This window comes from Mesoplodon densirostris, chromosome 17 (genome assembly GCF_025265405.1).
Source record: "Mesoplodon densirostris isolate mMesDen1 chromosome 17, mMesDen1 primary haplotype, whole genome shotgun sequence".
Taxonomy (NCBI): domain Eukaryota; kingdom Metazoa; phylum Chordata; class Mammalia; order Artiodactyla; family Ziphiidae; genus Mesoplodon; species Mesoplodon densirostris.
The window spans coordinates 46,486,950-46,509,448 of NC_082677.1; the positions used below are offsets into that span (position 1 = coordinate 46,486,950).

A 22,499-nucleotide genomic window follows, 5' to 3' on the forward strand; every position below is an offset into this window, starting at 1 on the left:
TGAACAAATTCCTTTCTCATAGCTGTATAAAAGGGTCTGCTTTATGTGGGCAGTTAATAAAAAAATAATTCTCACTTTGAACCAGTATCTACTTTTGTTTAAGACAAAAGAGAGGAATTTGTTTTTACAATATCGGAGGTCTAAAGGGAGCCATACTTCATGAATGCTGATTTCTTTAGACCCCCCGCCCCTGATCATTACACAGACACGTATTGACTTTACCTTTTCAAGATCACTAGTTGAAGACACTGTGGAGCTAATTTGTATATATCCTAGTTTTGTCAGAGGTAAAACAAAACAAGAATTGGGGTTTTAACTTTTTTTTCCTTTTTAAAAGAGAGAGGGAATTTCCAGGTGGTCCAGTGGTTAGGACTCCACCCTTCCAACGCAGGGGCCCGGGTTGGGGCCTGGGTTCGATCCCTGGTTGGGAAACTAAGATCCCGCAAACCGAGGGGCATGGCCAAAACAAAAAACAAAAAAACACTGAGATGATTTTAACCACTAGCAACAGTACACCTTGGTTTCTAATGCCATCTCCAATAAAAAGAGCCAAGAGTTGCTCCTCGGAGAAATGGCTGATTCTGGGACTAGGGTAGGAAGCATACAAGGATGCCTGGAGCATCTTACAGCATTGAGAAGTAAGAATTAATAATTCCAGGACTTCTCTGGTGGTCCAGTGGGTAAGACTCTGTGCTCCCAATGCAGGGGGCCTGAGTTTGATCCCTGGTCAGGGAACGAGACGAGATCCCCCATGCAACTAAGAGTAGGCATGCTGCAAGTAAGACCCGGCACTGCCTAAAAAAATGTTTAAAAAAAATTCCTACAATGATGCTGGAATGTCAGAGCAACAGTATAAAATAGGATTGGATTGTAACCCAAAGTATAAAATACCCGTGAGTCCATGCTAATATAAATGATTGAAAATACAGGAAAGAGTTCTGCAGAAGAATTCCAAACAGTTTTTGTAGATCCTCCACCCTCAGAGGTAGAACATAAGTCCCCGCTCGCTTTAAGTTCAGGTTGCACAAAGCGACTTTATTCCAAAGAGTACAGTATGGCCAGGAGGGGAGGTAGGATCACTTTACACTTAGAGAAGCCTGCCAGACACCCTCAGCAGGTGATCAAGGTCCTTGTCAACAGCATAAGTCATGTTCATAGTATATACTCTTGGTTTGATGTTATGAAAGTGGAACTTTGCCTTGTGGTCTTCCTCCTAAAAACACATAAGCCCAGTCTAATGGTGAGAAAGACATTGGACATCCCAATTGAGGGACATTATACAAAATATCCAACCAGTAGTCAAAACTCCAGGTTATGAGAAACAATAAAAATGTGAGAAGCTGTCACAGCCAAGAGAAGCCTAAGGAGACATGACCAAATGTAATGTAAACGAAATGGGATTCTGGAACAGAGAAAGGACGTTAGGGGAAAACTGAGGCAATCTGAATAAAGTATGGAATAGAGGAAACTGGGGGTGGGGTATACGGGAACTCTGTATTATCTTTGTAGTAGTTTGATAAATCTAAAGCTTCTAAATCTAAAGTTTAGAGCATCTTTTTTCCTGTCCTGCCCCTAGCAATTATACTCCAATAAAGATGTTAAAATAAATAAAGTTTAGAGCAGAAGTTAGAGTGAAAGTTTAAAGTTTAGAGTGAAGGAAAAGAATCAGTATCACTATTATATATTTCAATAAGTGGGAAAATCCCTGATGGGAAAATAAAGTGAAATTGCAGTTAGTAATTTGGCATCGTAAGTTTATTCAGCCTCTCTCATTATTGGACCCCTCATTCTTTCTTCCCTGTCATTCAAGTAACAGCTGGCTCAAGAATACCACACATCCGTTCCCGAGCCAGAACCTCATTTTTTCATGGGTGAAAAACATAATTTCTTTGGCTTAAATTTATTTCTAGACATTGAGATAGAAAGGGAGGCTACCAGGTTTCTGAAGCAAAGACAACTCTATGTCTAATGACAAATAAGAGGTGGGTCAGTATTCAGCTGATAATTGTAAGAATTAAGTTTTCTTGTGCATAGAAACCTTCACTCTTGCTTTGGTTCCTGGCACTTAATTGTATTCAGCTCCCTAACACTTCAATACCATTTTACTCCAGATTACAGAGCACAGCTGTTTCTAGTCTGTCTCCCTTTCTTCATTCTCCTTTTCTCCCTTTTGTAGGCTGCCCTTTCTCCTCTCTTGCCAGCTACCTGTTCACATCCTTGTCTGCCACAGCTCAGTTCAGATCCTCGGTGGAACTTCTTTTGCATTTGGAGACATTATGACACTTCAGCGTTTGAATATTTTCCAACTTCTATCATATATGTTTTTCCTCCTCAGATTGTCAGCTCCTTGGAAGAAACACCACTTCTCAGATTGCCTTTGTATTCCTGCTCTTTTTGATTGATAAAGCAGATGTCAAAAATAACTTTACGGTGCTGCGTGAATTGCCTTAAGCCCTGCAGGGGTTGAATCCATCTGATGTTCACCAAATTTCCTCTTCACGTTGCCCTGTTGATACAGCATTGGTGCTGGATTCTTGATAAGGTGTGTGACTGAAACTGTGATTATAAGGTGAGCAAGCAGATAATACCTTGTGAATTTTCAAACATTGTGAGTGAACTTTCAAAGGGAAAATTATTTTAGACAATCGTGCTGGACACACTTTCAAAGCTGCAAGCAATTTATTTACTGATCATTAGCATATCCCTTGAATAAATACCTGCATTCAAACATAGTCTGACCAGTCTTTTGGTAAAAAAGCTACCCCGTCTAGACAAAAATTGATGACATCAGCTTCCAATTAGCCAGAACACAATGATGTGATTGGACATCAAGTTAGTAATGCTCTGAGTTTTAACTATCTTCAGTTAGTTTTTATTCTCCCTTCCACTCCTTGCCCAAGTTATCTCATTTTCTGTTTTGCTTCTTTTTGTTGTTTCATTCTTACGTTGCAGCTTGTGTTAAGTGCATCACTTCATGGCATCCAATTAGAGAATCCTTAGATAAGCATGACTTGGCCTGCCTACATAAAAATGTTCTTTAAAATCTAGCTAGATTCCTTTTCCTATCTGCAACTAAGCCCACCAGAGCTCTTTGGATTAACTCATGGGCCATAACATAACAAAACAGGGCTTTATTCCCCATCACTAAATCGGGTCTCTACTTTGAAGTTAACCAAATTCCATCTTTGGTTAGATTCTTTACTGCAGTCTTAAACTAATCAATAGGAGACCACCACCACCACCACCCCTTTTTTTTACTCATACCAGAGTTATCGGTGACAAAACCTGGCAATTATTTAATACTTATTTAACAATGACTATTAAGAAAAAAAAGCATAATAAATCACATGAGAGCTATGTGTGATTAGAAGAGTTTGCTACATGAAAACTCAGAATTTCCCTTTTTCTTTGTAAACCAGCAATCTTTATTTCAACTATCACTCTCAGTGCTTCCCACCCCCATGAAAGCATCTGGGGATATAGAAATGGTAATATTCTTGAACATGAATGTAAAAGCTTAATGCTATTTGGCAACCAAAGACACTTGAATGATGATATATATGAAAGGAATTGAATGGGAAACTAAGAAGCTCATACAGACGTCTAGGGAAAAAGTGGTAGATTACATGCCTCTAATTTTGCAGCCTCCTAAAGCCCTACTAAAATGAAGAGCCTTTTTCCTTCAAAGCATAAAGCTATGAGGCGAAAAGGAAAATAGAAGTACCAACAAGCTTGTGGGAACCGGGAAAAGCTAGACAGAAGGACAACAAGCTGAGCAGAACTGAAAAAGCTAAATCTGAAAGTAGTCGTGGAGAAAACTAGGAACAAACCTAATTCTAATCCCCAGGAAAATCCCAAAAGATCTCAGGAATTTGTAGACTCAAGGACTTCTAAAAGTAGAGCCAAAATACAATTGTTAACAGTTTGTCTAAGAAGTTGTTAATTACCTAGTCCACCCCCCCTCCCCCCTCCCCCGCCAATCCCACAACTGCCCCCAAGCCGCCACCCACTCCATCATCAATACCCTGAATAGGGCATAACCAGCTAGTCCCCTCCCCAGCAGAAGAATGGAGGTTTATCTGCTTATTCCCTGGAGAGGGTAAAGACAGAGGGTCTCTACATTAGTAGACTACAGGCCCAGTTGTGGGGAGGAGTGCCAAACAGAAAATAGGAGAATTAAATAAATGTGCATGTTGGTTGTTGAACCAGTTCCTCTTCTCTTCTTTACTTGGTTCCCAGAATACTGGAACCAAGCCTTTATCCTCCAGGCAGGAGGCTGGAAAATTCTTCAGAATGGACCAGCCCAAGAGGAAAGATCTAAATGTACTGAAAATCCCAAGTTCTCCAATAATATGGCCCAGCCAGATCACTCACAGAGAAACCCACAGATGGTTAACCTCACACATATACTCAGAGCTTCCAGTTTTTGGTCCCTCACTATTAAATATTACTAAACAATCAAGATTTACCAGATATCTGTGGAAACGATTTAACATGAAAGAGAGAAAACAAAGAAGAGCAACCTGGAGAAGAAAAAACTATGTGAGATAGGTAAAATATAAAAACAAAACAAAACTATTATTAATAGCCTCAGAGATGTAAGAAAGATATCACAACTATGAAACAAACAGGATGCTCTGAACATGCAGAGCAAAACATTAAAATTCGAAATATGAGAGCAGAAATGAAAGAATCAAAAGTAAACAGAAAAATGCAAAAAAGATAGAGTTCCAGTCTAAAAGAAGATAAGTAGAGTTCTATCATCTAACAATAAGTCCCAGAAAGAGAGACTAGAAAAACTGGGGGTAGGGAGAGACATTAAGAAAATAATTCAGGGGCTTCCCTGGTGGCACAGTGGTTGAGAGTCTGCCTGCCGATGCAGGAGACACGGGTTCGTGCCCCGGCCCGGGAAGATCCCACATGCTGCAGAGCGGCTGGGCCTGTGAGCCATGACCGTTGAGCCTGTGCATCCGGAGCCTGTGCTCCGCAACGGGAGAGGCCACAACGGTCAGAGGCCCGCATACTGCAAAAAAAAAAAAAAAAAAAAGAAAGAAAGAAAATAATTCAGGAAAATTCCTTCAAATCAAAAGACATGAATTTCAATAGTAAAAGGCTTTGATGTCCTAGCACACCAGTGTGAATAGATATACATCTGTATGAACTTTCAAACCCTGGGACCAAAAATAAGTTCCTAAAACTTCCAGAGAGAAAATAAGTCATATATAAAGGAAGCTGAAATGCTTCAGACTTTTCATCGGTGACATTGGAATCTAGAAGATAGTGGAGAAATGCCTTTTGAATTCTGAAGAAAAATGATTTTTAATCTAGAATTTTATAACCAGCCATACTATCTGTCAAGTACAAGGGAAGAATAAGATATTTTTTGGACATGCAAGTTCTCAAGTTTTTTCCTTTTTTACCTTTCAGAAAGCTGCTGAAGTCTACACTTCACCAAAATGAGGGAGTAAACAAAGAAAGAGAAAGGTATGGAATACTGAAAATTATCTGTGCATGGGACCCTGTGCAGATGAGAAGTGAAGGGGATCCTCTGGATAAGGTGAGAGAACAGGTAACCAGGCCGGACTGGAACCAATTAAAAATCTCTGGGAGATTCTTCTCCAAGATATGAAATTGATGGAATATTGGATACATCTGAAAGTCTTTCAAGGCGATTTAGGCCAGAGGTTGACAAACCACAGCCTGAAGTCCAAATCCAACCTAAGGCCTAATTTTTTTCCTGCCTGTAAGCTACAGAGGTTTTCTTTCTTTCTTTTTTTTTTTTTTTAATTATTATTTATTTTGGCTGTGCCGGGTCTTAGTTGCATCATGCAGACTTCTTAGTTGCAGCATGTGGACTCTTAGTTGCAGCATGCATGCAGGATCTAGTTCTCTGACCAGGGATCAAACCTGGGCCCCCTTCATTGGGAGCGCAGAGTCTCATGCACTGGACCACCAGGGAAGTCCCTACAAAGGGTTATTTACATTTTTAAAGGGTTGGATCAAAAAAATGTAGCAAACTGTATGTGAACCAGAAAACCTAAAATATATACCGTCTATCTCTTTTATAGAAAAAGTTTGCTGACCCCTGATTTAGATATCTGGCCAAGATTTGGGGGGTTTAATTAGAGATCTGAGTATAGAAAGCCAAACAAACAGAAATTTACACACACACACACATACACACACACTTGTTGATTTCATGTAAAAGAAAAAGTTGTGCAACTGAAGAGATGGCAAAGCAAACGTGTTATGTAGAAATAGGGTGGAGAGCATTGAGGACTGGGCTAAAATAGTTGAATGTGGGTGTCTCTAGGAATGGGGTAATGGCAGAAAGAGGGAAGGTGGGATTATTGGTTTTTCATTAAAAAAGCCTTGTAGAATTATTTAACTTTTAAACAATTTAGCTTTTAATTTGATAAAAATTAACAGGACCAGAAGGAGGAAGGGGAGGTAAGGAGGACAGTAAGCACATAAGAAAGCGTGAAACGTGTTCCCCATTGTTCCTTTGGAAACTGCTGGAGAATTCTGAGTGGTTGACTCTGTCCCTCCCCTGGCACCGAGCCCACCTTTGGTAGTTTGATGAGAGGAGGCTCAGTTTCTCACATGAAGGTCTGCATAAAAGACAAAAGAAAACTGAAGAAGTGTAGGTTTAGAAGGAGGTAGGTATAATAATATTTGGAGGTTCTTTATTATACAAAATGGTTGAAAGTAACTTGCATTGAGGTACTAATACTGGGGTGTATTGTTTGTAAAGTACAGAGATGTACAAGAAGATACTGTTATCTTGAAAAACATGGCGCAGGGAAAAATCATTTTTTCCATTTCTGAATTTTCCACACTGGGACTGGGACAAAGTCAATGCTCAATAAATGCATGTTGACTAAATAAAAGAATCTGTAAAAATACCTCATAAAGATGGAAGAAATCTTAGGTATGTTAGACCAAGAAAATTAGGGTGATTTAAATCTGAGTAAAAGTGGTCATGAATTCTCACCAGAAATTAATAAAAAGCTATTGTTCTGTGTTACAGTCACAACTGTCTTGAAAACTTCTATTAATACATAATAAGATTCAAGGCTACGTCTGAAATATTTGGGACTTAAATGAACTTGCCTTGCTGAGTACATTAATTTCTTATTTTTTTTTACTTGAATTATGTTTTGTTTTGTTTTGTTTTTTGCCACTCTGCGCAGCTTGCAGGATCTTAGTTCCCTGACCAGGGATTGAACCTGGGCCCCAGCAGTGAAAGCACTGAGTCCTAACCACTGGATTGCCAGGGAATTCCCAAACTATAGTTGATTTACAATGTTTCAGGTATATAGCAAAGTGATTCAGTTATATATATATATATAGATATAGATATAGATAGATATATGTATAGATCTACCTATATATATTCTTTTTCAGATTCTTTTCCATTTTAGGTCATTACAAGATATTGAATATAGTTCCCTGTGCCATACAGTAGGTCCTTGTTGTTTATCTATTATATATATAGTGGTGTGTATCTGTTAATCCCAAATTACTAATTTATCCCTCCCCCCCTTTCCCCCTTTGGTAACCATAAGTTTGTTTTATATGTCTGTGAGTTTTGTACATAAGTTCATTTGTATCATTTTTTTAGATTCTACATATAAGTGATATCATATGATATTTGTCTGGCTTACTTCATTTAGTGTGATAATCTCTAGGTCCATCCATGTTGCTGCAAAAGGCGTTACTTCATTCTTTTATATGACTGAGTAATAGTCCATTGTGTGTGTGTATGTATATCTATATCTATAGATATAGATATAGATATACATATATATATACCACATCATATTTATACATTCATCTGTCAATGGACATTTAGGCTGCTTCAGTACATTAATTTCTTTTTTTTTGAATTTTATTTATTTTTTATACAGCAGGCTCTTATTAGTTATCTGTTTTATACATATTAGTATATACATGTCAATCCCAATCTCCCAATTCATCCCACCACCACGCCCCGCCACGTTCCCCCCTTGGTGTCCACTTGGGCAGCCAGCATCTTTGTCTCAGGTCTCCCTGGACAGAGAACTAACCAAGAGGAAAGTGATATTTTTTGAATAAGCAACTTCCTTTTTTGAAAAAGCAACTGTTTGTTTTCCATAACCACATCTCTGTAAGTACTTTATGAGGTGTGGCTACCACGCCATGATTATTGGCAACAGAGAGTTAAAGAGAACACGATAAAACAGTGACCAGGAAAACGGAGTATTGTTGAAACAGGGAGGGGTCAATTTTTGGAAAGGGCTGGTCCAGATGAACCTGGTGTCAGGTGATCAGGCCTAATCTTATAAGTCTGGTGGTCACAGTCGAAGAGTGTGATGAAAACCAGGCAGTGTATCAGATATAACCAACGCGTACTGTGTGCCAGGGTACTGTCCTGGGTCTTTTTTTACACACATTACCTACCTTACTATAATCCTATAATGGGCTTATGATTACACCAATCTTACAGATGAGGAAAATAATGCTCAGGAAGAGTAAGTGGTTTATTTTTCCTCATGGAAACATAGCTGGTAAGAGACAGAGCTGGGTGTTCTGACTTCAACTCCTTGACTCTGACATAACAAACACATTTCAAGAGTCACGAGACTCACCTTAAGTCTAGGGCAGCCCATTAGAGTCAAGGAATTAGGGAAACTGGACTTGAGGTAACTTCAGTTCATCTAGAGGGCTTCCCAGTCTCCCTTTGGGGCAGGAGTTGCTCCAGGGTTCATGCCTGGGCCTGTCAAGAGTAGTAGGTGAGTCCTGATAAGATAAAGCAAGTGGATTAATCTGCTTAGAGAGAAGCGCAGATTCTGACTGTGTCTTGAGGAGGAGTACTGGAGGATCAGAACTGCCATGTATAGGAACAGACCCCAGAGCTTGGATGGACCTTTAGGGAGTGTTTTGTCCACTGACTTGAGAAAACTATCCAAGCCAAATAATACCAGCCACTGTCGAAGCAGAATGACAAGTACATTCCTTGAGATTATACCTAAAGGGAAGACAAGAAGAAAGGAAAGTGGGGATGTTCCCAGGCCTTTGATCTTGTCTACCTGACACAGGCCTCTCCTCCCCCACCCAGAGACTTCCTGAGGCAGGAAGTGGTGACATTGCCCTGGGTTTGTCAGCCCTGTCCTGCTCTGAGTCATCAGGATTGCTGGCATAGTTCTCCAGGAGATCGCCAAGGAGATAATTCACTCCCCTTTTAGGGGCTTGGCATCGTGCTGAGTGGCAAATCACTCGTGAACTGCCAGACTTCCTTCCATCCAGTGTGAGATTTCCTCCTTGGAATGTCTCTCAGGGTCCTTATAAGCAATATCTTCTGACTTTTATTAACATTATCCTATAGTAACTAACTCTAAATGGGGGGCTGTTGGTTATCAAAATAGACAGTGGAATGAATTACAGTGCATTTTAACCATTCCCCCATTGTGGAATGTGAATATGGTTTCCAATATGTGTTATTCTAAACAATGTTAAAGAGAACATCTTTCTACATAAATGTGTGCCTGTGGATGAGTTTCTGTAGGATAGATCTCCAGATGTGGAACTGAGGGGTCATTTAATTTATTTTATTTATTAATTTTTTAATTAGTTAATTAATTTATTTTTGGCTGCATTGGGTCTTCATTGCTGCGCGGGGGCCACTCTTCATTGTGGTGCGCGGGCTTCTCATTGCGATGGCTTCTCTTGTTGTGAAGCACAGCACCTAGGCGTGTGGGCTTCAGTAGTTGTGGCACGTGGGCTCAGCAGTTGTGGTTCGTGGGCTCTAGAGCTCAGGCTCAGTAGTTGTGGCACACGGGCTTAGTTGCTCCGCGGCATGTGGGATCTTCCCGGACCAGGGCTCGAACCGTGTCCCCTGCATTGGTAGGTGGATTCTTAACCACTGCACCACCAGGAAAGCCCAGGGGTCATTTAATTTAAATAGAGGAAAAAATAACATAAATGTAAGTATTTATGTTGTTTTAATTTACCCTATTTAAAGCCTTTTTATTATGGAGATTTGCAAACAAATATAAAATTAGAACGGTAGAATGAACGCCCACTACCCCTTTATGAACTCACAGCCACCCTTAATCTACCTTTTCCCCTGCCTTCCCTCCCCTTGATTATTTTGAAGCAAATCTCAGACATTGTATCATTTCATTTGTAAATATTTCAGTATGCGTCACTTCAAGATGATTCTTTTAAAAAAACATAACCACAACGCTATCTTTGTACCTCAAAAATGAATATCATCCAGATATGTCAAATATTTAAGATCTGAATGGGTTCTCAAAAAAAAAAAAAAGAATATTTACCCTTCCACCAACAGTACTGCAGAATTCTGGAGGGAAAGGCAGTGTACAAGGGAAGGAACTTGCATTAGCCAATGTTGAAATGTGAAGAGCAACACCAAGAAATGGCAATGTAGCAAGAGCGGAAGCTGAACCCACCAGTGGTCTCTGAGCTCTCCTTGAAGCTGAACCCACCAGTGGTCTCTGAGCTCTCCTCATACATTTCACCCCCCCCCAAAGAACAGTCTTGAATAGCAGACGACATCAAAAGGCAGCTGTGCTTTTCTCAGAATAAAACAGCTGAGTTAAACAACCAAAACCAAACAGCTGTACTGCCTTTGGATTTAGTGTTACATTAAAATTAGATGTTTTCTTCCCCCCCCCCTTTTCTTTTCTTTTCTTTTCTTTTTTTTTTTTTTTTTTTTGTGGAAAGAAACAATTGAAGAGTTTTATTTTAGACATAAATATTATGTTCAAATCACATGCACACAGCCCACAGTAAAATGTTAGTTGTTATGGAAATTTGGCTGATAGCATTGTCACACATAAGTCTAGACCCTCTCTCTATTGTTTTCATTATTCAATACTACTTACTTATTTAGAATTTGCCTGTGTACAGTGAACACTATGATCCAGAAGTGGAAGTTCACATGCAAATTTTTCAGGTATTTTATTTGTAAAAAATATGAAAATATTCCATGGAATTAAAACAACTTAAACTTGATTTTTATTTTTTTATTATTATTATTTATTATTATTTTTTTTTGTGGTATGCAGGCCTCTCACTGTTGTGGCCTCTCCCGCTGCAGAGCACAGGCTCCAGACGTGCAGGCTCAGCGACCACAGCTCACGGGCCCAGCCACTCCATGGCACGCGGGATCCTCCCGGACTGGGGCACGAACCCGCATCCCCCGCATCCGCAGGTGGACCCCCAACCACTGCGCCACCAGGAAAGCCCTAAACTTGATATTTAAACAAGGATTATTTCTTTCCTTTATAGAAAAGTTAATTATTATCTTAAAATCTAAACTAAATGGAACAATACAAGCAAAAAAACAAAACACGGTCTTAATTCTTCCTTAAAATAAGCCTATAACCTTCCAAAGAATAAAGGTAATACTATTCGTTAAAATTTACATTACAAAATATGACTTGATTGTAGAAATATAGTTAAGCTAAAAGAAGAAAATAAAGATTCCTATGGTTCCACCATTTATTCTTCATATATAACCTGGTATCCAAGCTAGACACCAGTCAGAGGTAACTACCGGCCATTCATAAATCCATTTTGCAAACTTAAGGGTTACACTGTTCATTTTCATCTGTAGTCTGCTATGTTTTCTACCTATGTCATGATAATTTTTCCATGTCATTAAATATTTTTCATGACAATTAACATAGTCCCACAAAAGTGTTTTTAACTTTTTTCTCTCCATGAGTACATTCTGGGAGTCAGACTCTGTAGAAGCAGCAAAGAGGAGACCGACTTGAAACCAATGCTTTTCAAATTATGTGTGATGAAGGACAGTTTTAAAAATTTCCAATCTTGGGAATTCCCTGGCAGTCCAGCGGTTACGACTTGGCGCTTTCACTGCTGGGACCTGGGTTCAGTGCCTAGTCAGGGAACTAAGATCCCACAAGCTGAGCTGTGTGGCTAAAAACAAACAAACAAACAAACAAACAAGCAAACAAGTAAATAAATAATAAAATTTCCAATCTATTATGGACTGACATTTTTTAAAAATATGATAAAAATAAGAGAAATGAAACATTAATTTCAGAAACAATTTTCAAGAAAATATTTAATAGAAAAATAGAATAAATGTATACCAAGTACCAGCCCAAACTTTTAATTTTATTTATTTATTTATTTATTTGGTCACAGGATCTTAGTTCCCCAACCAGAGATTGAACCCATGCCCCCGGCAGTGAAAGCACAGGCGTCCTAACCACAGGATCGCCAGGGAATTCCCACAAACCTTTTAATATTAGATGTGATAGATATCAAATTACTCTGTGAAATGGTTGTATAAATTTCAGAGTGTTTATTCTCAGTATTTTTTATTGATATTATCACAGGCCAGTGGCAGTTACATGGACTATACTTTGATTACATTACTTTAGACCTTCCCAAGAACATTAAGTAAATACTTCCCTTCGTAAACAGTCAGGGGTGGAAAGGTTAAATAATAATTTTAATTTGCTCTTTGAGAGTTGAGCCAACAACCTTCAACTCTCCTTCACTTTCCACACACGGGCAGGCCCAGCAGGGTCCTCAGGATGTCTTGGTGGATGGTCACGGGAGTGTCATTCCTTGGGCTTTCCTTACCATTCCTGAAAAAAGGTGTGTTCAAAAAACCTATCTTTCTATCTCTCCTCTACCGCAAGCTCCTTTAAGAATGATCCCAGCTTTGCAGATGCCGTCACCCCGGAACCTCCTGCGCTGCCCAACCATGGTCAACCCTACCGTGTTCTTTGACATTGCCATTGACGGCGAGCCCTTGGGCCACGTCTCCTTCGAGCTGTTTGCAGACAAAGTTCCAAAGACAGCAGAAAACTTTCGTGCTCTGAGCACTGGGGAGAAAGGCTTTAGTTATACAGGTTCCTGCTTTCACAGAATAATTCCGGGATTTATGTGCCAGGGTGGTGACTTCCCACGCCATAATGGCACTGGTGGCAAGTCCATCTGTGGGGAGAAATTTGATTATGAGAATTTCCTCCTGAAGCATACGGGTCCTGGCATCTTGTCCATGGCAAGTGCTGGCCCCAACACAAACGGTTCCCAGTTTTTCATCTGCACTGCCAAGACTGAGTGGTTGGATGCCAAGCATGTGGTCTTTGGCAAGGTGAAAGAGGGCATGAGTATTGTGGAAGCCATGGAGCGCTTTGGGTCCAGGAATGGCAAGACCAGCAAGAAGATCACCATTGCTGACTGTGGACAAATCTAACAATAAATTTGACTTGTGTTTTATCTTAACCACCTGACCATTCTTCTGTAGCTCAGGAGAGCACCCCTTCATCCCCATCTGCTTGAAATATCCTATAATCTTTGTTCTCTCATTGTACTTCTTGGGGTTCCATATTTTCCTTATTCCCCTCCAAGTTTAGCTGAATTGCAAAGTTAAGTTTATGGTCATGAAATAAAAACTAAAAACCAAAAAAAAGAAAAAAAAAAGAATGATCCCAGACTGCTCTCTGAATGAGCCAACGAATGAAGTGGCCCACGTAGCTCTTGCTTTTATTATGATTGATTTTTTTTTTTTTTTTTTTTTTTGCGGTACGCGGGCCTCTCACTGTTGCGGCCTCTCTTGTTGCGGAGCACAGGCTCCGGACGCGCAGGCTCAGCGGCCATGGCTCACGGGCCCAGCCGCTCCGCGGCATGTGGGATCTTCCCGGACCGGGGCACGATCCCGCGTCTCCTGCATTGGCAGGCGGACTCTCCACCACTGCGCCACCAGGGAAGCCTGATTGATTCTTTTAAGCAGCTTTATTGAGGTGCAATTGATATACAGTGAACTGCACATATTTAAAGCATACAATTTGATGTGTTGACGTATATATACCTACTATATATATATATATATATATATATATATATATATATACACACACACCTGTGAAACCATCTCCACAATCAAGATAGTGAACATATTCATCACCCTAAAGTCTTTTCACGCCCATTAACATTCTTTCCTCTGCCACTCCTGCCCCCTCCCCTCTCCCAGGCAAACACGGATCTGCTTTCTGTCAGTATTATCTACTTTGCATTTTGTAAAACATAAATTTATTTATTTATATTTTTGGCTGCGTTGGGTCTTCGTTGCTGCGTGTGGGCTTTCTCTAGTTGCGGCGAGAGGGGGCTGCTCTTTCTTGCGGTGCGCAGGCTTCTCATTGTGGTGGTTTCTCTTGTTGTGGAGCACAGGCTCTAGGCACATGGGCTTCAGTAGTTGTGGTTTGCGGCTTCAGTTGTTGTGGCTCGCAGGCTCTAGAGCACAGGCTCAGTAGTTGTGGTGCACGGACTTAGTTGCTCCGCAGCATGTGGGATCTTCATGGACCAGGGCTCGAACCCGTGTCGCCTGCATTGGCAGGTGGATTCTTAACCACTGTGCTGCCAGGGAAGTCCCTACTTTGCATTTTTAAGAGTTTTATATAAATGAAACCATACTGTATGTACTCATTTTTGTCTAGCTTCTTTGAATTATTTTGAATATATATATTACATAATTATTATTATTTTTTTACATAATTATTTTGAGATTCATTCCTGTTGTGTGTATGAACATTTCATTCCTTTTATTGTCAAGTAGTATCCCATTGTGTGGATAGAGCATGGTCTGTTTATCCACTCACCTGTTGAAAGATACTTGGTTGGTTCCAGTGGTGTATGTCAGTTGTATCTCAATAAAACTGGAAGAAAAAAATTATTTTTTTCTTATTATTGTGTTGAGGTCTTTTTAAAATTAATTAATTAATTAATTAACTAGGTTGCATCAGGGCTTAGTTGCAGCAGGCGGGCTCCTTTGTTGTGGCATATGAACTCTTAGTTGCGGCATGCATGTAGGATCTAGTTCCCTGCCCAGGGATCGAACAGGCCCCCTGCATTGGGAGCGTGGAGTCTTATCCACTGTGCCACCAGGGAAGTCCCTGCTGAGGTCTTAAGATAGTCTAATGCAAGTCCTTTCTCAGATATATGCTTTTTCTCTCAGTCAGTGCCTACTCTAGTCACAAAATCTCCCCTCTGTGTATGTGTTTTTCCTAATCTTATAAGGACACCAGTCATGTTGAATTTGGGGTCACCCTAATGACTTCAGTTAACCTTGATTACATCTTTCAAGACCCTATCTCCAAGTACAGTCCCATTCTGAGGTACTGAGTTAGGAATTCAATATATGAATTTTGGAGGGGATACAATTTATCCCATAAGAGCCACCTAACTGAAAGGCGAAACTGTTCAGAATTCAGAAGGACTATATTTCTAATCCATTCAACACTGGTAACTCAATGGAAAATTCTTCAAGTGAATTTCAAGTAATGATGTCATATTATTTGTGGAACATGAAATCTCTCTAGAGGTTCAAATTACATGACATTGGCCATATCTACCTCACCAATGGATGAGCTTTCCCAGAAAAAAAACCTCTTTGTGAATCGTGAGTCATTCTCTCCTTTTGTTAGCTGCTGAGCTCTGAAAGAAGTGAAGCAACACCTTTCCAGGTGTAAAATAGAGATAATAACAGTATTTGCCTTATAAGGTTATGGTGAGGAAGCAAGGAGATAACTCACATAAAGCCCTTAGAACAATGCCTAGCCCTTAGTAAGGGCTTAAAATATTAGCTATTGTTATTTATTCATCAAATACAGGCTGAATTCTGGCTTCACACTAAGCGCTGTGCACGGTGTTGCCGCAGAGTTGAAGATAAATCAGTCATGGATACAGCATCAAGTAAATGATTCATCTATTCATCGTTTTAATAACTACCAGTTATTGAGGGCCTTCTGAGGGTCAACTTCTATGCTGGTGCCTTATATTGATTATTTCATTTACTCTTCAAAAATATCTTGCAAAAGAGGTCTTACTTGTTCCATTTTATAGATGAGGAAACTGAAACTCCTTGGGGTAACTAAAGCCCTATAAATCAGCTATGTAGTCATGGACGTGAGCTTTACACCAGACCTGTCTGAGGCCTAAGTTCTGCTTCTTTCTCTGTGAGCTTGTGGTCACAGAAGAGACACTGCATATGTATCAAGAAATATACCGCAGGGAAAAAGTGCTATGTGCCTTAAGAGAGAGATACTGATTGTTATAGGCATTCAAACAAGAAGAGAGATTTCCCTTTGGGATTTTAGGGAAAACCTGTAGGAGAGAAATAATTTGGGCCGAATTGGCACGTGTGGAGTTGGCAGGGTTGGGGGATGGCAGCATTCCTGGATATAAGAACAAAACCATACAACAGGAAATTGTGGTTTTTAAATGAGGAACAAGAGGGTGTTTGGTTTGACTAGAATTATGTGGAAAACCCTCATCAGCTCCAGCTTGAACTATTGCCCCTTTGTTCTCCTTCTAACCCTGCCTCTGTCTCATCCTTCTTTGCACGTGGTCCCCTATATCTTGTCCACATTACTGGGAGACGGATGATCTTTCTAAATCTGATCATGTTGTTCCCCTGCATGAAATTCTCCAATGTCTCCCCATCACCAACAGAAGAAATATCTAAACTTTAGAGCCAAGATGATGTGTCTCCTACCTACTGCCTGGTCACACCCCCTTACGTTTCCCCATCTTGCAGTATGGCCTGTAGTACTGAACCTCCAACTAAAAGTTGGGAGGAACTGCCACATTCCTTGACACTGCCCTGGTCTTCACACGTGCTGTTTTGCTTTTTCCTTTCTTATCCTCCTGGAAAATTCTACTTTCATTCTTTGGTTTCAGCTCTTTTTTTTTTTTTTTTTTTGTGGTACGTTGCGGAGCACAGGCTCCGGACGCGCAGGCTCAGCGGCCATGGCTCACGGGCCCAGCCGCTCCGCGGCATGTCGGATCTTCCCGGACCGGGGCACGAACCCATGTCCCCTGCATCGGCAGGTGGACTCTCAACCACTGCACCACCAGGGGAGCCCTGGTTTCAGCTCTTTAAAAAAATGCCTTCCTTGAAGCCTTTCCAGATTCGCCTCCATCCCCTCCCCCGAAACTTGACTCATCTTTTTAAGCACCCACTACATTTGGTGTGTGATCATCCAATGCTTATTTTATTGATTGATTGATTGATTGATTGATTGATTGATTGTGGTACGTGGTCCTCTCACTGTTGTGGCCTCTGCCGTTGCACAGCACAGGCTCCAGATGCGCAGCCTCAGTGGTCATGGTTCACAGGCCCAGCCGCTCCGCGACATGTGGGATCCTCCCGGACCGGGGCACGAACCCATGTCCCCTGAATCAGCAGGCGGACTCTCAACGACTGCGCCAGCAGGGAAGCCCTGATTATTTTATTATGATGATTATGTTACTCAGATATTTTTCCATTTTTTACCTTTTTGAAGGCAAAAGCTGTCTTACTTTCTCTTTTGCATTCTCAAGCCTCAATAAATAGCAAGAGTACAATGAATACTCACTCCTTGAATAAATGAATGAATGAATGCATGAATGAATACCGGGACTATGTTAGCAAGGAAGATTGAGGTTATAGCTTTGGGGATCTAGATGATAAGTTTAAGTGATTCCGTTCTTTTATTCATTTTATTTTGTTCTGCACAGGGAACCAGGGACCATTTTTGAACAAGGGTGATTAATCATGGGTTAGTATGTAAAGCTATAGGAAAGGCCAGAGTCAGGGAGACCAGGAGGCTCTTATAGATGTGTGGGAATTAGGGTAATATTAGAAAATATTTCACTTTACCTCTTTGACCAAAGAAAATGTTACTGGGAAATGAAGTGAACTTTTCATTGAGTAAACTTTTTCTCAAAATCCCAGAGCCTAAGTAAGAAATTCTTATCTGCTCCATTACCATGTTCTTCTGCAAAATGAGATTGCAGTGGATGAGTGTTAATTCCTTGTGGCTGATATCAGAGGTTCTCACTTTGTTGTGCTCCTTCAGGGCAGGGACTGCACATGGAGATCCTTGAACCCCTGGCACCTTGAACAGAACTTGGCAAATGGGTGCTCAATACCCATTTGTTGGGGAAAAAAAAAAAAAAAAGCGCCTTCCAGTGTTGTCATGTTCAAGTTGATGGCTCTGCTGTTATTGCTGTCATGTTCTTAAACCTTCTCTGGTCCTCTCCATTCAGACAGAAAAACCTCTTTCTGATGCTTATACTTTGATAGTGTCGTTTCCCCAGCCTCTGTAGGCCTCTTTGTCTCACCAAATCCAAATTGTATTTATATTCTTTAAACCAAGAAACCTCATTAGCTTTTCCCAGCAGAGTTCAACCCCCTATCTTCTTCCACTAGCTTCTGACTGCTCTACTGAAAACCACTTTGATTCAGTGGCCAGGAGTTAAAAGAGGCTCTCGAAACATGCTCACTGGCCGGCTGTGGGTCCTTAGAGGAGGTAAAGTCTTGGGTTTTTTTAGTGAATCTAGCCCTGGTTCCCTGGTTCCTATATCTGGCTGAATGTCATGATCAGGGAAGCTAATTAAACATCTACATTCCTGATGCAATTCCAATGTCACTGACTCAGAATTTGAGGTGGCTGGGGGCTGAGGACCACAGGAAGCCCAGGAATCTGAATCTGAAGTGTCCAGGCGATTCTGACATTCAGACGGGTAGTCAAAACCCTTGGTGTAAATCTCTTCCCAGGTAAGCAAAAGGGCCAGGGAAAAGGATATGGTGGCGACAGGGGGAGGGAAAGAAAGACTCACAGTCTAGGTCTGACTATGCTCTTTAGGGTTATCTATGCTTTTTTTTTTTTTTTTTTTTAATCTAAGCATTTTTAATTTTATGTTTATAGTCTATGTTTTCTTTCATGCTTTTCAAGGTTAACAGGTAGACGGAATCTGGAGGCCCTAGGACTTGCTACTACATCTATTACAAGCAGGAATTTCCAAGAAGATTAACAGAGCTGAATTCTTTTATCTCGCAATCCTAGAATTGCTAGGAATCTTAAAGGTCATTGAGTGGGACACGTACATTTTGAAGGCTGCCTTAGGTATCCAAAGGACAGGCAATGACATCAAGATTAGTGATGTGCATAATTCTGGTGATCAACCCTAGTCAGGCTTTACCGGAGGCTTCCTGCCCCCAGCATTGCTAGCCAAGGCTGACTGGGGAGAGACATGGATGGTTGCCTACAGGAAGATGAAGGGAGATAGGATTGTATAGGAGCGGAGTGGGTGGAACAGTTGGGTAGGAGCAGTGGTTCAGTGTCTTCCAACAGAAAGGGATTTATTTACTCACTCCCCAAACGTTTATTAGTTATCTACTTGGAAGCTGATATGACACTAGCCAGAGCTCCTGCCCTCAAAGGGCTCTCATTCTAGTGGGATAGACAGATACATATCACAATGGAGCGTGATAAGTCCAACAATGGAGGCAGATACAAGAAGTGATGTAAGAATCTGCTAAAATACTACAGCCCACATTCCTCTTTCCTACTCTTTTTTTTTTTTTTTAACTTTATTTATTTATTTTTGGCTGTGTTGGGTCTTTGTTGCTACGAGTGGGCTTTCTCTAGTTGTGTCGACGGACTTATTGCAGTGGCTTCTCTTGTTGCGGAGCACGGACTCTAGGCATGTAGGGTTCAGTAGTTGTGGCGTGTGGGCTCAGTAGTTGTAGCTCGCGGGCTCTAGGGCACAGGCTCAGTCGTTGTGGCACACGGGCTTAGTTGCTCTGCGGCATGTGGGATCTTCCTGGAGCAGGGCTCAAACCCGTGTCCCCTGCATTGGCAGGCGGATTCTTAACCGCTGTGTCACCAGGGAAGCCCATTCCTGCTCTTTTTTATTAAAAATTTTTTTTTAATTCTTATTTTTTAAATTTTATTTATTTATTTATGGCTGGTTGGGTCTTCGTTGCTGTGCACAGGTTTTCTCTAGTTGTGGTGAATGGGGGCTACTCTTCGCTGCAGTGCGTGGGCTTCTCATTGCGGTGGCTTCTCTTGCTGTGGAGCACAGGCTCTAGGCACACGGGCTTCAGTAGTTGTGGCACACAAGCTCAGTAGTTGTGGAGCACGGGCTTAGTTGCTCTGCGGCATGTGGGATCTTCCCGGACCAGGGCTCGAACCCATGTCTCCTGCATTGGCAGGTGGATTCTTAACCACTGTGCCACCAGGGAAGTCCCCTGCTCTTTTTTTTTTTTTTTTTTTTTTTTTTTTGCGGTACATTGGCCTCTGACTGTTGTGGCCTCTCCCGTTGTGGAGCACAGACTCCGGACGCGCAGGCTCAGCAGCCATGGCTCACGGGCCTAGCCGCTCCGCAGCATGCGGGATCTTCCCGGACCGGGGCACGAACCCGTGTCCCCTGCATCGGCAGGCGGACTCTCAACCACTGCGCCACCAGGGAAGCCCCCCTGCTCTTTTTAAAACCACCAACTTTCTTTTGTGTTTCTTTAAAAACATAAATATTTTTCTCTAGGGATGATGTGACAAATGAATATACTTCTCCTCATCTACCCCCTTCCTATAATTACAAAGCTTTTGTTGGGTGCTATGGACCAAAGGTAATTTATTGGTGTGATATAAAATGGCAACTGTGTGGACGTAGATTTTAAGATGTTAGGGATGTGTTGGCTAGAAGCAAAAAATGAAGAAGCAGATTGAAGGTGCCCCAGATTGATATGAAGGCAGGGAGCTGCAGGAAAAGGAAAGGGAATTAAATTGGAGCCTGAGAAAGAAAAAAAATATTCAAACATAGAAATGGCTGCAATAAGAAAATATCAGGCAGTATAGTTTAAACCTGTATCGTGGAAGATAACCATTCAAAGTGTATTATTTTACTGAGTAGTAAAGGGGGAAATGTATCCTAACCTTTTAATAAAGAACCACATGAATCAGAAGTGCTGCAGGAGATTTCAAGGATACCAGGGATTGGGCTTCCCTGGTGGCGCAGTGGTTGAGAGTCCACCTGCCGATGCAGGGGACATGGGTTCGTGCCCCGGTCTGGGAAGATCCCACATGCCGCGGAGCAGCTGGGCCCGTGAGCCATGGCTGCTGAGCCTGTGCGTCCGGAGCCTGTGCTCCGCAACGGGAGAGGCCACAACAGTGAGACGCCCGCGTGACGGGAAAAAAAAAAAAAAAAAAAGGATACCAGGGAAGATATTACAATAATCTAATGTTACAATAGTTAGCTTAATTGAAAATTGATAATCAAATTGATATAGTCAGTAGTAAAGTTACCCTGAATGATAGCCGATGCTTAAAATTACTATATTACTATAGTTTAGTCAGTTAATGCCAACTTCAAACACGATTTAAATAATAAACTGTTTCAAAGAAAATTGAAACAATGGTGTTAGATTATATAAAGTTCTTCCTGCAATGGAATCCTAAATTGTTTTATGTAGCTTTTCATTTTTAACAACTAGGTTGAATCTGTGTAATGCAGATTGAGTTATTAATAGATATCTTATAATTTCAGGCCTCTCCACGGAAGTCAGTGTTTCCTTTTTATTTCTTTCTGCTCCTGCTGCAAGACAAGCACCCACTAGGCATTCAGAAAATATTTTTTTATTGATGAAAACCTTGAGTAGATATGCATAGACTCAGAGTTCATAATTTTGATCTGTTGTGAAATAGAATAAACAAAATGTGGGTTCCATAGTCTATAGTCATTTAAACCATAAATTTTTTTTCTAAGGATCAGGAAAGTACCTGCACTTTCTGGACAGATTTCTTCTAATAAAATTGAGATCTAAATTCAATCTGCTTATTCAGAGCTCAGTTCCAATACTTAGATTATTGGAAGGTCAGTCTAGAATTCAGTATTCACTCCAAGTGGACTTTCAGCCTGAGGAGCTGAATAATGGCCTCAATTTTTCTACCCCTTTCTGCGTTGCAGGAATCAGTTACCTGGACTCTGCAGTGTGGCCTGGTTGCCATGGGCAGACTTGTGAGCTGGGACTGTTTTGCATGCAAAGGAGAGTACCTGTGACGGTACATATTGAAAATTCAATTGCAGGTGTATTTGCAAATTGGATTTTGAGGGGGAAGTTTAAGCAAATCCTTTTGAAAGCGAGTCCCTCCAAGGTGTGAGTAATGAAGAAATAAAAGAAAAGTGACAATCAAAAACCTATTAAAATCTAGTTTCCAGAGAAGACTCTGTCTAATGACATTTATGCTTTCATAGCTAGACATTTAACGGTCTTTTTGTGTCAGTTGCTTCCTTTATAAATGCCACGTGACAGATTTTTCAGTTCTCTCTGTTTCTAAGACCCTAATTCCCACCACTCTTAGATGCTTGAAATGAGCTGGTGACGCTGAGAGATGAGGTTCTCTGTGCCTCTGGATTTCTCTACAGGAACCAATAATGATGCCTCAAGCACCAATATATGAAATCAATCACTTGTCCAATCCATTCATCCCATTGATTTTTTTCTCCTTATTCAGTCCTCAAAATCTATTATTATGAAAAAAAAATCAGCTGTTTAAAAACTTTAGATTTGGGGGGTAGCAATGGAGTCGTGTCTAAACTAGAGGAAGAAGTTATTCTCATCTGATGATACTTTTCATTTGCATTCTCGTCTGCCTCCCCAATGTTTTGCTTTTATTAAAAAGCCATTG

The 22,499-nt window shown here is 40.9% G+C and overlaps 1 protein-coding gene across 1 annotated transcript; it reads left to right on the forward strand.

The window, feature by feature from the left end:
- Nucleotides 1-12,694: 12,694 nt before the first annotated feature.
- Nucleotides 12,695-13,272, forward strand: LOC132477373 (peptidyl-prolyl cis-trans isomerase A-like). Its single transcript, XM_060079734.1, has one exon. It carries the CDS (start codon nucleotides 12,695-12,697, stop codon nucleotides 13,241-13,243), a length of 549 nt encoding a protein of 182 aa, XP_059935717.1. The 3' UTR covers nucleotides 13,244-13,272.
- The last annotated feature ends 9,227 nt before the right edge of the window (nucleotides 13,273-22,499 follow it).

Bases quoted from the DNA above. Each gene is read 5' to 3' on its own strand.
- LOC132477373 (XM_060079734.1), top strand. From the start codon at position 12,695: ATGATCCCAGCTTTGCAGATGCCGTCACCCCGGAACCTCCTGCGCTGC.